The sequence below is a fragment of the Uloborus diversus genome, chromosome 3 (genome assembly GCF_026930045.1).
Source record: "Uloborus diversus isolate 005 chromosome 3, Udiv.v.3.1, whole genome shotgun sequence".
NCBI lineage: Eukaryota > Metazoa > Arthropoda > Arachnida > Araneae > Uloboridae > Uloborus > Uloborus diversus.
Window position 1 is genome coordinate 24,499,480 of NC_072733.1, and position 12,950 is coordinate 24,512,429.

General features: G+C 32.2%; 1 protein-coding gene across 1 annotated transcript in view; it reads left to right on the plus strand.

The window, feature by feature from the left end:
• Positions 1–12,950, plus strand: part of LOC129218143 (striatin-3-like) — an 86,287-nt gene that overhangs the window by 23,616 nt on the left and 49,721 nt on the right. Inside the window, exons 2-4 of the mRNA XM_054852356.1 lie at positions 240–343; positions 9,316–9,392; positions 11,018–11,096. Coding sequence (XP_054708331.1) covers positions 240–343; positions 9,316–9,392; positions 11,018–11,096 — 260 coding nt within the window. The remainder of the gene's footprint in view (positions 1–239; positions 344–9,315; positions 9,393–11,017; positions 11,097–12,950) is intronic.

Consider the following 12,950-nt stretch of genomic DNA (forward strand, 5'->3'; position numbering starts at 1 on the left):
GCGTTGAAACCTCCTGAGATACTGGGGAGAGCTGAGACACACATGTTGAAATCCCCATCTCATCTCTCTTGACAATACCCGAAATTTCCAGAACAACATCCGTAGGTACAACCTTCCGTGGGTATAGCAGCTTCCCCTACCATATATTTCAAAGAAAAAGTACATCCCTTTATTTAATGTCTTTATCTCTCTAAATGCCTGTTTTATTTAACTTTAATATTTTTATCATTAATTTATAGGCTCGAATAGCATTTCTGCAAGGCGAAAGAAAGGGCCAAGAAAACTTAAAAAATGATTTAATAAGAAGGATAAAAATGTTGGAGTATGCTCTAAAACAAGAAAGGTGAATATGCTTTTGATTTCAATCTGAACATTGTAGTTTATGCTCTTTTAATATAATGTTGAAGATATATATGTGTCCTAAAAAAAAGTTGATTTTTCAAGTTGCACACCCTCTTAAATATTTTTCCTTTTAGGTCAAAACAATTGTAAAAAAAATTTCACATAATTTGAATAACGGCAATCCGTGCCGACTTTTGCTTGAATGTGTGAAATAGCATTGTGTGCTTGACCGAATCGAAAAAAAAAAATTACTTCAGAAGTTCAAAATTTCATGTTGATAAAACATTGCCCTATAGCCCCACATATAACTCAGAAATATTTATCCCAATTAAAAAATATTTAGGTGTCCAGCAGGAGGGCTAAAATTTGTACTTTTCTTCAAAAAAATGTTTTTTTTTTCTATATGCATTTTTTTAATGTAAGGTAAATTTTAAGAAGTTATCAAGCTGAAAAATGTATACAGTAAAGTAAATAACTAGTGTTAAATATAAATTTTTTGCTCCCTTGTAATATATGTCTCCCACATTGTACTAAAAATATGGATGTTTTTAATTTTAAGTTAAGTTTTTCATTTTAAATATATTATTTTTTTATTAGTCATTTGCTAATGTTGATTTCAAAATGTTTTCACTAATAATTTTTGAACCTGCATAACATTTTTACTTTGAATGCATTTTTTTTCCTTTTCTCCCTTATTTTTGTATTATTGTTAACAGCATGAAATGTTGGGGACTACAAGACAAAATGATGACCTTAACAGTTTTGATTTTTCTGGAGTGAAAATATATTTAAATTGATCCTTTATCTTCTGTAGTTCTTAAGTTGAATCTTAATTTATGAAGCTATGTGGTTATATGTAACATAAAAAATTCAAAATGTCATGACACATCAAGTCATTTTTTGAAAAAAAAAATCATTTTTAATTTTGTCCCGTATTAGGGGCTTGACGACTTTTACAACCCAAATTCAAAAAAATAGAATACAGTCCGATCCCGACTTACGCGAGGGATGCGTTCCAAGACTCCCTGCGTAAGTCGAAATTTCGCGTTATAGAAAATTGTTGTGTACATGATTTTTTAATTAACATGCCCAATCACTTTAGATATTTTTAAACACCTTTTAAACTGTTTTAGACCATTTTTTAACTAGATATTACAGTTTCTTACATAAAGAGCTGATTTTTTTAATGTAATTTTTAAAAAAAGCTGCATTATTCAACATAAAATACTGTTACGATGCACAAAACAAATGATCAATGGGAGAGAGAGACATAAAAATAAAACAGTACGGTACATACAGTATGTAGTTATAATAAAACACTGCACTGTAAAAGTAGATACAATAAGTTACATTTATAGCTTAAAAATTGAAGATGATTTATGCTGCACAATCAGATTGTTATTCTAATATATTTTTAAATACACTAGCTTCACATTTACTTTTATAACATTTACATACACGGTAACATTCCTCTTTCAGGGTCTCTATAATCTACATACAATACAAGAGCAGATTCCAATTTCATATTGTTTGCATTTTGCTTAAACACTACTCTGCAAGCTTCATATTAAAACTAAGGTCAGGACTTATACGGATTGCCTTCTCCTGACTTTTAACTATACGTATGAAAGTTCACTCATACATACTTGTCGTTCCACCATCGACCCACTTTCTAGTTGTTAGCGTATCAAAAATCTTTAGCTTTTCTAAAATTGTCGCAATTTTTCGCTTTTTGTTTCCATCTTTAAACAAATGAAAAATGAGGAGTGGTAATATATACACACTAATAAAACTATCTTTGTAGTGTGGTGCGTGGTAACTTGCATAGTCACTGATGCTGAAAGGATGAAAGTACATTCACAAAGTCAATGTTTAGTAGTCGTACAAAGCCAAAGCGCTTTGCTATTGGCTACCTAAACATTGCATCACAACTCCTTTCCAAATATTTTCCTGTTGAGAGTGAGAAATTTGCTTTAGCTCTAAAATTCGTTGCTCCTGAAAAACTTGTGTTATACCATTTCGCATAAGTCGGATCGCGTTGTAGCGGGAGTCGACTGTACTTTCATTTTTTGAAGAAAAAGGGTAATATAACAAAATATAAGAACAAAGTAGGTATTTAAATGAACATGCCGCCTTTCTTAGACACTAAAGGGTACATAACACTTCAAATAAACTTAATTAAAAATTATCTTGGACAGAATTATCCAAAAGTTTATAGTGATATTTTACATTAAGTCAAAAAAATAGAATATTAAAATTTGAATTTTTTTTTAAAGAAACTATATATTAATATTTTATAGCTTCATTTTTTTCTAGAATCACATCTATAATCCTTTCAGATTTAAATTCCATCAACTGTTTGCGTTCAAAACTACTGATACTGTTTCCCTACCCTCTTCAATGCGGCAATGAGTTCAGCTTTGTTAACAGGCTCTAGGTCTTGAACCTTTTTCTTTTGATTTGACGATGCCACAGATTTTGAGTGGTATTGAGATCAGTAGAGTTGATTGGCCAGTTTAATATACCGAAATCCTTCTTTCGGCTTAAAATCTGTGAATCGATTTAGAGATGTGATACAAAGCGGAATCTTGCTGAAAGATAACACTGAATGTGTGTCTGCAGTGCCTCAGAAGAGTGTATCATGCAGTAATCCAGCATATCTTGATAAACAGCGGAATAAGCATTTTTTAAGATACATATAATTTTCCAGTTCCAGCAACTCTCATGCCTCCCCATACCATAAAGGATGTCTCAATTTGAGAGAACGTCTTACACAAGTTTTCTCAATCGCTTCGCTTTTCTAATGCCAAATCCAAACACTTATTTCTTCAGCAGATATTTCAAATAAAGATTCATCACAGAATAAAATACTTTCTCAGACTTGTTGCCCCTAGATAAGCTTATCTTTGCTCAAGGAGAGTTAGGTGTGTCTCTGCTTCATGTTCATCTTTGGCTTTAATTCGAGGATTGCAACTGCAGTTTATACAATCGTCCAAGTGTAGTTGACTTGGACACGATAACTACATATTCTTTCCAGCACTTATGGATGTAATAGGCATTTTTAAAACTGTTATTTTGAACAATTCACTTTAATTTGCATTTATCTCTACCAGCTGTTGCAAGCTTTCTACCTCATTTACTTCGGTTATTTTTTAATTGATTGATTCTTTTATATTCCTTTAAAATCTTCAAGAACGTAGATAGTAAATCCTTCTTTTAATCCAAGAGTTACTGTTTTTTTCTGGCTTTAAACAATGGTATAATATGCAATTTCCTTGTTTCTGATTTATCGCGTTGAAGACCCTTTTCAGCAAAAGAATAATAAAAAATTTTCTGGGAGCCAAGCTTTATACTTGTCGCAACCTAGACAGTTAACAGGCATGCAAATATTTTCGCTACTTTTCAAACTCACATTAAATGAATTGATTATTCTATTTTTTTGATCCATATAAAAAATAAACATAGTTTTCAAATTTTTTAACTACCCCTATATTGTTCAAATAATACCTTTAAGGTTGCTGAAATCGTTTCACTCATTCATTAATAACATGTTTTACTTTGTTTAATTAGACTGCATTCATTTTGCCGGACTCAGTGATCAATTTTGCTTAAACAGTACTGATATTCTATTTTTTTTTTTAATTTGGGTTGTGCTAAAGCAAGAGGATGATTTCATTTAGATAATGTGAAACATATTTGCATATAATGGAGCACTTATTACACATTATTGCAATTAAGTAATACATAATAGAAAAAAAGTAGCAATCAATTTGTTTAACAATGATCACTAAGAATGCTCTCACTTTCATATTTTGAAATGGCTTCACGCCACATTTAATTAAGCACACATTATAAGCCACATTATAGCCAATCTTTTCCTGGTCTATAGTTACAGCACACGGTGGGCATGCAATTTCCAGTTGTTTGTATTAGAATCGCCGAAATGAAATTAATCTTCTCAATTTTTCTTTAAGTTGCACCACATTAATAGCTCCCTTTTCTCTTTCTCTGTTATTTCTTTTTAGGTTTTTGCTGTTCTAATAATGTCATTTCAATAGGTGAGCTTGTGATTATGGAGGCAGTTAGCATATTACTTGCTCACTTTCGCTGTGATCTAGAAGCTTTTGATAAAGGCTAAAATTTATAGAGAATGAGGTCAGCCTGATGGACCAGGCTGAGGATCAGTCTTGTTTTATTTTATCAATTGTGACATATAAATCAATTGAAACCACTTAAGGTGTATGTATACTAGGGTGGGTCGAAAAACATTTTTTTCTTTTTTTGCCTAATCAATTTCTAATAGCGTGGAAAACTTGTGCATGGGCATCCTAATAACAGGTGAAATAATTAAAAGAAATTATTTTAAAAAATTGAAATCGAGCAAGAGCCCTCAAGTTGAGAAAAAATTTTAAAAAATCGGCAATTTTTAAAGACATATTTTTTTTTTAAAAATAATTTACTTTATTTCTGACAGTATAAAAAATACACTTTGTAGTTACCGAAATGTATAGAAAAAACTTGGGGGCACATTGTAGATCCTTTAAATTCACGCAGAAAGCCTTAAAATACTATTTTTAAAGTAAAAGTCATATTATTTAAAAAAATTCTTACGCTGACATAAAGCTATGAAAATATAGTATTAAAAATCCATTTTAATGTTTTAAATACATTTCTCTTGTGTGCAGGCACATTTCTCTGTGTGCAGGCATGTCGTTTCAAATTTTTCCGGGGGGGGGGGGGGGTCAAAGGGTGCAAATTCAATGGAAGTTTCAACAGAAAACAGCAAAACTCATGCCTACCCCAGGCGTAAATACATCAAGTCCCACTCACCACCCTACCCAATCAAACAGTCAATTTGGATGTCATCATTGTGCTGAAGTTCTTTACATTCTGAATTCGTATCAAATGTTCTTGATCTGATTGGTATTTACTATGAAAACCTTTTCGGTTTTCATGCTTGCGACATTTTTCTTCATCCTCAGTCAGAAATTTTGCTCACCTGTCTACCAATTGAGTATCAAATATTCAAGTTATGGCAGGGCTTTGGCTTTCAATAAATATTAAGCATCCGTTTTAATGCATTACTTATTTCTCCATTATGTTAAAATGACTCAAGACTCACCACCTAGATTTAGCAGGAAGCCTAGTTCTCTCCCCCTCTCCCCCACACAAACACTCTACCCAAGCAACAAACCAATTTGTGTGTGGTTTTTCTGTTTAAGTTAAGAAAAAATTGCCTTAGTATTAAATTTTTCATCAAAGATCTTCATCTGAATGTTGTCTACTTAATAAAACCATCTGGGTTTCCATGCCCGCAAACTTTTCCACCTATCTCTGTCACAAGTTTTATGCATCTCTCTACTGACTGAGTAGACCGGGATCTGAAGGGAGTTGAGCATGCATGGAAAGGCTGACGCAATATCATTTCTGATTATTGTTACAGGCATGATGGTGATTATGAAACCACATGTCGTCGCCCCCCTGGGTGGTTGACAACCCCGGGGGAGGGGGAAAGCAGTGGGGGGAGCCGTTTGCTAAAACACTCATAACTCCCGAACTATTTGAGATAAAACACTGAAAAAAGTGGCAATTGACGCAACAAAACAAGGGCTTCATAAAAGCTAAATATGATTATGGACCTATCTTTGTTGGTTTCTAAGTAAAATTCTATTTTTCACAAACAAGCAAAAATTTTGAATAAAATGCGCAAAACAAACTTTTTATGACCAAAATTAATTCTCAATCAAAATTGTTTGATTTTTTTTCAAATAAAGTCCTACATATCATTGTCCAGTTTGTTAAAACTATTTAAGTACTGTTAACGCGTTGAAAAATAAAATGAGAGTAGCAAGCTCGAACACTATTTGTAGTACAGTTCAGGATCTAAAGGGGGGTTTTGATCATGCATGGAAGACCTGACGCAAAATTATTTCTAATTATTGTTACAGGCACTACAGTGATTATGAAAACACATGTCGTCGTCCCCCCCTCAGCGGTCGACATCCCCGGGGGAGGGGGAAAGCAGTAGGGGGACGCCAGTAACCAAACCACTCATAACTCGCGAACCGAAGGAGGTAAAACTCTAAAAATGTGGCAAAAGGTGTCACAGAACAAGGACTTGAAAAACCTAAATATGTTTATAGTCTTATCTTTGTTGGTTTCTGAGTAAAATTCTATTTTTCGCAAACAAACAAAAATTTCGAATAAAATACACATTTTTTTTTTCAAATTATCAAAATTATTTAACTGTTTAGGGAACCAATAAAATCTGAAATATCATTATTCAGTTTGTTTAATATTACTTAATTATTATCAAAATGTTGAAAAGTGAAATAAAAGCAAGCTCAAAAAGCATTTGCGGTAATTCACAAAAAAGAAAAAAAAAACAAGATTGCGGAATGTACCTTGAAGACTCGACATAAACTAAAGCAAATTTTGTGGCTCTCCTGTTTTGGCGGTTTTATTTCATAATATTATCAAAACAATGTCCCTGTTAAGTAATTACTTAATTATTTAACCTTTAATGCTTTATAGCTGCTTAGTATGGGTCACAATGGCTTTTTTTTAAAAATTAAAACATGCAAGTTTGCAAGTACGAAGTAATTACGAAAAGGATAAATGATCAGCATAACCCTTTTGTAGATTTTACACCTGAGTTATGAAACATAGTGAGCGAGGCTATTGCCGCATAAGCAGCATCAAAATTTCAGTGGAACGTTAAAGAAAATGTGAATAGTCTCTTATCCAGAAAAGTCCTGCAATGGCAATGTCTTCAATAGCGAGTGCAAAACAGCAAAAAAAACCAAAACTTTAACCTGGGAAACGTCAGCTCAAAAATGATGTTAGTACATCTAAAAATCATTCCCATACTAGGGGCCCAGTGCTAGGTTAGGTTCATCAGAATGGTTCACTGAAGCAAAGCGCAAAGTCCGATTTTGTGAACGTAATTGAAAATGATACTTCTTGCAGCAAAACTCTGGAAGAAGCACCCTATTTTAAGAACAAAGTTCAAGTTATCGATAAAATGACTCTGGTTCATAATGTCCCAAACACTACTTTCAAATGTAGCAAAGATTTTACAAGTCTCCAAATAAAAAAATAATAAAATTTTCTCTCCAATAGTCAAACTACACGAGTGGCCCTTATACACGATCGGTACATCTCACTGTCGTTTTCATAACTTGAAAACCAGAAGTTCAGGAAAAGTCTCCTTCGCTTATAAAAAAAATCACTAAATACCAAACCAGTGGTTTCGTGTCATAGCCATTCCCGAAAATAAAAGGAACCTTTAAAAGTATATTTCAGAGTATGTAATATGTAACATATCCGTTCCTGCATCCAATCAGTTTCTGGTGTCAGGTAACTCTGAAAACGAAAATGAATATTATTTAAAATCTGAGAGTCAAGTAATAAATTTCTCTGAAATGACTGAGTCCAACCAGGATGAAGCATGCAACAGAATCTATCTTCCTGCATATGATTCAGGGCAAAATAGGGGAAAAAGTAACTAATAGTTTATAGATCAGAAACTAATGAATTTTTATTGGCAATCTTTGTTAAAGGACAGAGGTTGCCATTTCATGTGCTGGTGTTGTGGAAAGGAAAAAAACTTTAGGATGGCATCTATCTTCAGGAGCACTTACGGGAAAAAACATCTAAAATTTTACAAGCTTTTGATGCATTTTCCGCCTGAGATTCAACAATTAAAATAGGAACAAAAAAGTATGCTTTCACTTTACCAAAAAAGTCTGAAACTGTTTTTTGTACACTAGAGTTATCATTAAAACAATGTCTGAGTGCTTCCGAATTTCAATAAAAAATTGTCAAGAAAATAGGTATTTCTTGCGAATGCAACCATTACAATAATTTCTTGTCATTTCCATCAGAAATAAATATAATATCAGCTCTCTACCATGCTCCTGAAATTCTTTCCAACATGTGCTAAGAAGCATTGCTCAACTGTACTATTGAATCAATACCCCTGTACCTTAGCAGTGCCTTTAGATGTAACCAAGTTTGGGTTTCACTTCGATGAGAATAAAGCCATAATGATGCAGCCAGGTTTGTTTTGCGCATTTTATTCAAAATATTTGCTTGTTTGCGAAAAATGGAATTTTACTCAGAAACCAACAAAGATAGGTCCATAATCATATTTAGCTTTTATGAAGCCCTTGTTTTGTTGCGTCGATTGCCACTTTTTTCAGTGTTTTATCTCAAATAGTTTGCGAGTTATGAGTGTTTTAGCAAATGGCTCCCCCCCCCCACTGCTTTCCCTCCTCCCTCGGGGTTGTCGACCACCCAGGGGGGGGCGAAGACATGTGGTTTCATAACCACCATCGTGCCTGTAACAATAATCAGAAATAATATTGCGTCAGCCTTTCCATGCATGCTCAACCCCCTTCAGATCCTGGACTAAGTATGGCACGGAAATTTCACATTTTCGTTGAAATTACCATACCCTGAGCACAGAAATTTCGACAGGTGATATAGAATTAGCTGTTAAGAATCTCAGACTCCCCAGTTAGTCCCAACCGTTAACTGGGCTAACTGGGTAGGACTTTGATGTTTCCCAAATTAGTCCAACAAGAGCAATGCAGATACTGAAACAATTATAGTAAAGATCAACAGTCCTTTCCCTGATTTACATTGATAATGTAAATCAGGGAAATTTGGTGAACTTAATCAGGGAAAAGTCGGGGAAACTTTTTTTTCAGTTCCTGTTGCCACCCTGTTTAAGCTTGTTTAAACTATCTGTTTAAAATGAAGCACCCTGTTTAAGATTACGTTTTTAATATCTCTAGAGAAATTAAAGTAGTAATTGCTCTTATATTAGTTTAAACATTGGTTTTCTACTGATATTTTATTTTAAAATATGCAATGTGTGTGGTATATATTTTTATGAAATCAGCTTTTTTTTTTTTTTTTCTTTTTTCAAAGTTAATTTTAAAGTTATTTTTATTTAAAATTTTTCAGAGTCAAGTTTCACAAACTAAAGTATGGGACAGATCCAAATTTCAGTGACCTGAAAGCTCCAATATTTGATGATATTGGTAATAATTTTTGTGTTTGCTTTATTATGCATAAATTATATTCAAATGAATGACTGTGGTTTCTATAAGTGTTTATTTTCTGTAGAAAAGTTATTCAAAGTAGTTGATAAAGAATGTTTTTCATCTTTCTCAATAAATATTTTTCAATTTGCTTTTGTTGTGTAGCACAAATATCAAATACTTTTTTATTCTTTCTTTCTTAATGGGCCTACTTGTGTTGAGTAACAAATCAGGTTTTAAAAATCTCTAATGATACCAAAGTATGTTTTACAATTTTAGCCATAACGCTAGAAGTTCTGTGCCACAGAAATTGTAATGGCATAGTTTTCAGTTAAAATGCTTTACTTCTCATTTTTAATAATTTCTATATAAACGTCCCCTCCCCCTGCCTTATGTTTTTTTTCTTGTACTATTAATTGTAATGATATGCACAATAATTAAAATACGCATCCTTTTTTAACTTTTTCAAAGCTCAATTTAAGGTCATTATATTGCTTTGAATTAATGACTACCGACTTTTTTTTAACTTTATAAAAAAGTTATGTATTTACTATATATCAACATCGAAATATTAGATTGTTCCATGTCAGAATCATGTATCAAATTTTAGTTTTTATGAGCTTAGTTGTTTCACTTTTGCATTCATGCTTTATTGGCTGTCATAAATCACAAAAAAAAAAAAAAGAAAGAAAGAAAGAAAAATACTGTTTTGCTCCAAAAAAATTTCAAGCTTAAAACTTTAGAGCATATTTTATGACCAAAATCCAAGAACAGTAGAAACTCGTTTAGCTGTAACTCTATTAAAAGTAAATATGCAATATCGCTTTAAAATCAATGAAGGCAGCAAATCCCGCTGTAGTCATCAAGTTATTTGCGCATTTCTATCATTCCTGTTTAGATACACTGACACGTCAAACTTGTAACCCCCCTCCTTTGTGTGTCGGGGGTTAAAAACAACTAATTTTAAAATGTTCCTTGACTGAAGTTTTGAATTTTTAGGTTAAGAAGAGAGAATTTGAATAGATAAAAATGGTCAAGTGAAGAAAAATCCTAGGGATAAAATCAATGTAAGGAAGAAAGGTTATACTGACTAAGCAAAAGACAGAACAAATTAAATTAAAAATTTTCAAGAAGATTTCTGGGATTTTAGTTAAAAATGATTTAAATCAATGATTTTTTTTTGAAAAATCATTTGATTTAAAATGCTTCTTAAATCAGTTGATTTGCACCCTAAAAATAGCATTTCGCCTTCCAGAAATGTTTTACTGTTTCTTTACATATAATAGGTCGGTCATGAGAATTCTCATGATTTTTCTCCTTTTCTCAAATAACCATTTATCAAATAGTGTTATTGTACTAGGTACACTATTAACTCCACTATTTCATACATTTTTGATATGTTTTATCTCTCACAATTTTTTTGATTCTAAAGGTTTATAGCCGTTGGTTGAGTTGGCTCTGAACATTTTCACATGTATTTCATCACAGATGCCCACTCATATTTTACTGGTTCTCAATGTCTTAAGAAAACTGAAATTTTTTTGTTTCAGTAGAATGTTCAACTGTTCAAATTTCTTTGAAGCATTAGAAGAATATTGAATTAATAGAATATTTTAACCTTTTAGATGAACCTGTTGATGGGGATCCCTTAATCACTAGCAATAGCAATGTCTCTTGGCGAGAAGGACGACAGTTACTTAGGCGGTGAGTCAATCTTTGTATCAAATTACAATTTTAAGTTAACATAATGTTTGTGTGCTATGTTGATGGATGTTTTTCTGGAAGCGTTATCATATTTGATTAAAATTTTTAGAATCATCTGCCGCTATTAGTTTTTACTAATATAGTTTGTGCAATGAAATGTATAAATAATACATTCACATTCTTACCATAGTTTTGCTCATGTAATTAACATGTATGATTTTAATCTGAACATCTAATAAAATTGTAAGCAAAACCTTCTCAAATAGATGCCTGCCAATTTTCCCGGAAAATGATCCAGCATTTTTAGTTTACCTTTTCCCCATCAGAATGCTACAAACTTGCTAAAACAAACCATTTTTCTCCCAGTAGTTTAGCATTAGCAGAAGGTTCTTTATTGCTATTTTATTCCTCTCAATTCATATAGTTTGATTATTTAAAATGAAAAGGGTTCTTTTCAGGATCTAAGGAAAGATTTTTTACTGTGTTGGGCTATTTTGCTTTTCAAATTTGATTTTAAAGTTTTGCATCAGTTTTCATCAGACTGGTTTGCATGTGAAACAGATCTCCACTTTAATTTTGTGGAAAATATTTTAAAATTCTATAGTAAGCCAACATCATAACATCAAGATAAGCTTGTTTTCAATTTTCTATTTATTTCTTAGCTACATTGTTGAAGGGCTAACTTATGTTTTAAAATCGGAAATGCTTAACCGTTAAAATTAATAAAAATAGCTTAAAAGTGTAATATTTGTTTTATCAAGATATGTGAATGTAAAATATCATTATTTTATGGTCTGTATAATGAATTGGAAGTATTAATGCATCTAAACTCTTTTATTGTATTTTAATTAATTTAGTTATTTATAATTTTGCGTTATATTTATTGAAACAAAATAGACAAAGTTATTTTGGGGAGAAAAAACATGAATCAGATTCTAGGATAGAAATAGTTTGATTCTATTATAAAAGTAAGATTTTGAATTTTATGCAAATCTGTTAAAACTTGTTTTAAGTTTCATAATTCATTGTTTTGTGCATTTTATGGCACAATGATTTCTTGGTTCCAGGATAATTGCATGAGAAGGATGAAGGGGGAGGGGCTCAAATTCTTGTAAGAGCTTTTTTTAAAATACTTGACTTTCAGTGTTTTGTGTAAACGATCCAGGTATTTTAGGAACATTGTAAAGAATTTTTTTTTTTTAATTTTTTTCTCCTGAATTTCCTTAACAAATATTTCTTTCTTCAAAATATTTTAAAGTGTTATTAGTACCCTTCAAGAATATGAGGGAACATTCCAAATAGTAGTCTTTCAGAGCTAGATATATTCCTGTCCCCTGTTATCTCCTTCCACTTTTCTTTTTGCTTCCTTTTACAAAAAAGGAAGTATTGTTTTTGCAAAAAAATTTTCATTCGAAAATCGGTCTTAATTTCCATTTTGCTCACCCCCGAATTAATGTGGAGGTTTTTTTCTGACCTGACCACAGGTGGATATATGCCTAGGAACTTACAGACAGCAGAAATATCCATTTTGGCAATCCCCGAGTTAATTACAACGAGTTTTTCCATGATGTACGTATATATGTGCGTATGTACATATGTATCTTGCATAACTCACAAACGGTATGTTCTAGAAAGGTGAAATTTGGTACGTAGACTCCTAGTGGGTTCTAGTTGTGCATCTTCGCTTTTGGTTGCATTCCAATGTTCCTAAGGGGATCTTTCACACCTTTTTGGGGGAAATCATTGTTAATTTCAATGCTAAGTCAAGTGGTGTTATAATTTGTCAAACACTTGGCGATATATTGCCAAGTTTAGTCGCCAACTTGGCGAAAAAGTTGGCGGATTTTTTTTTTA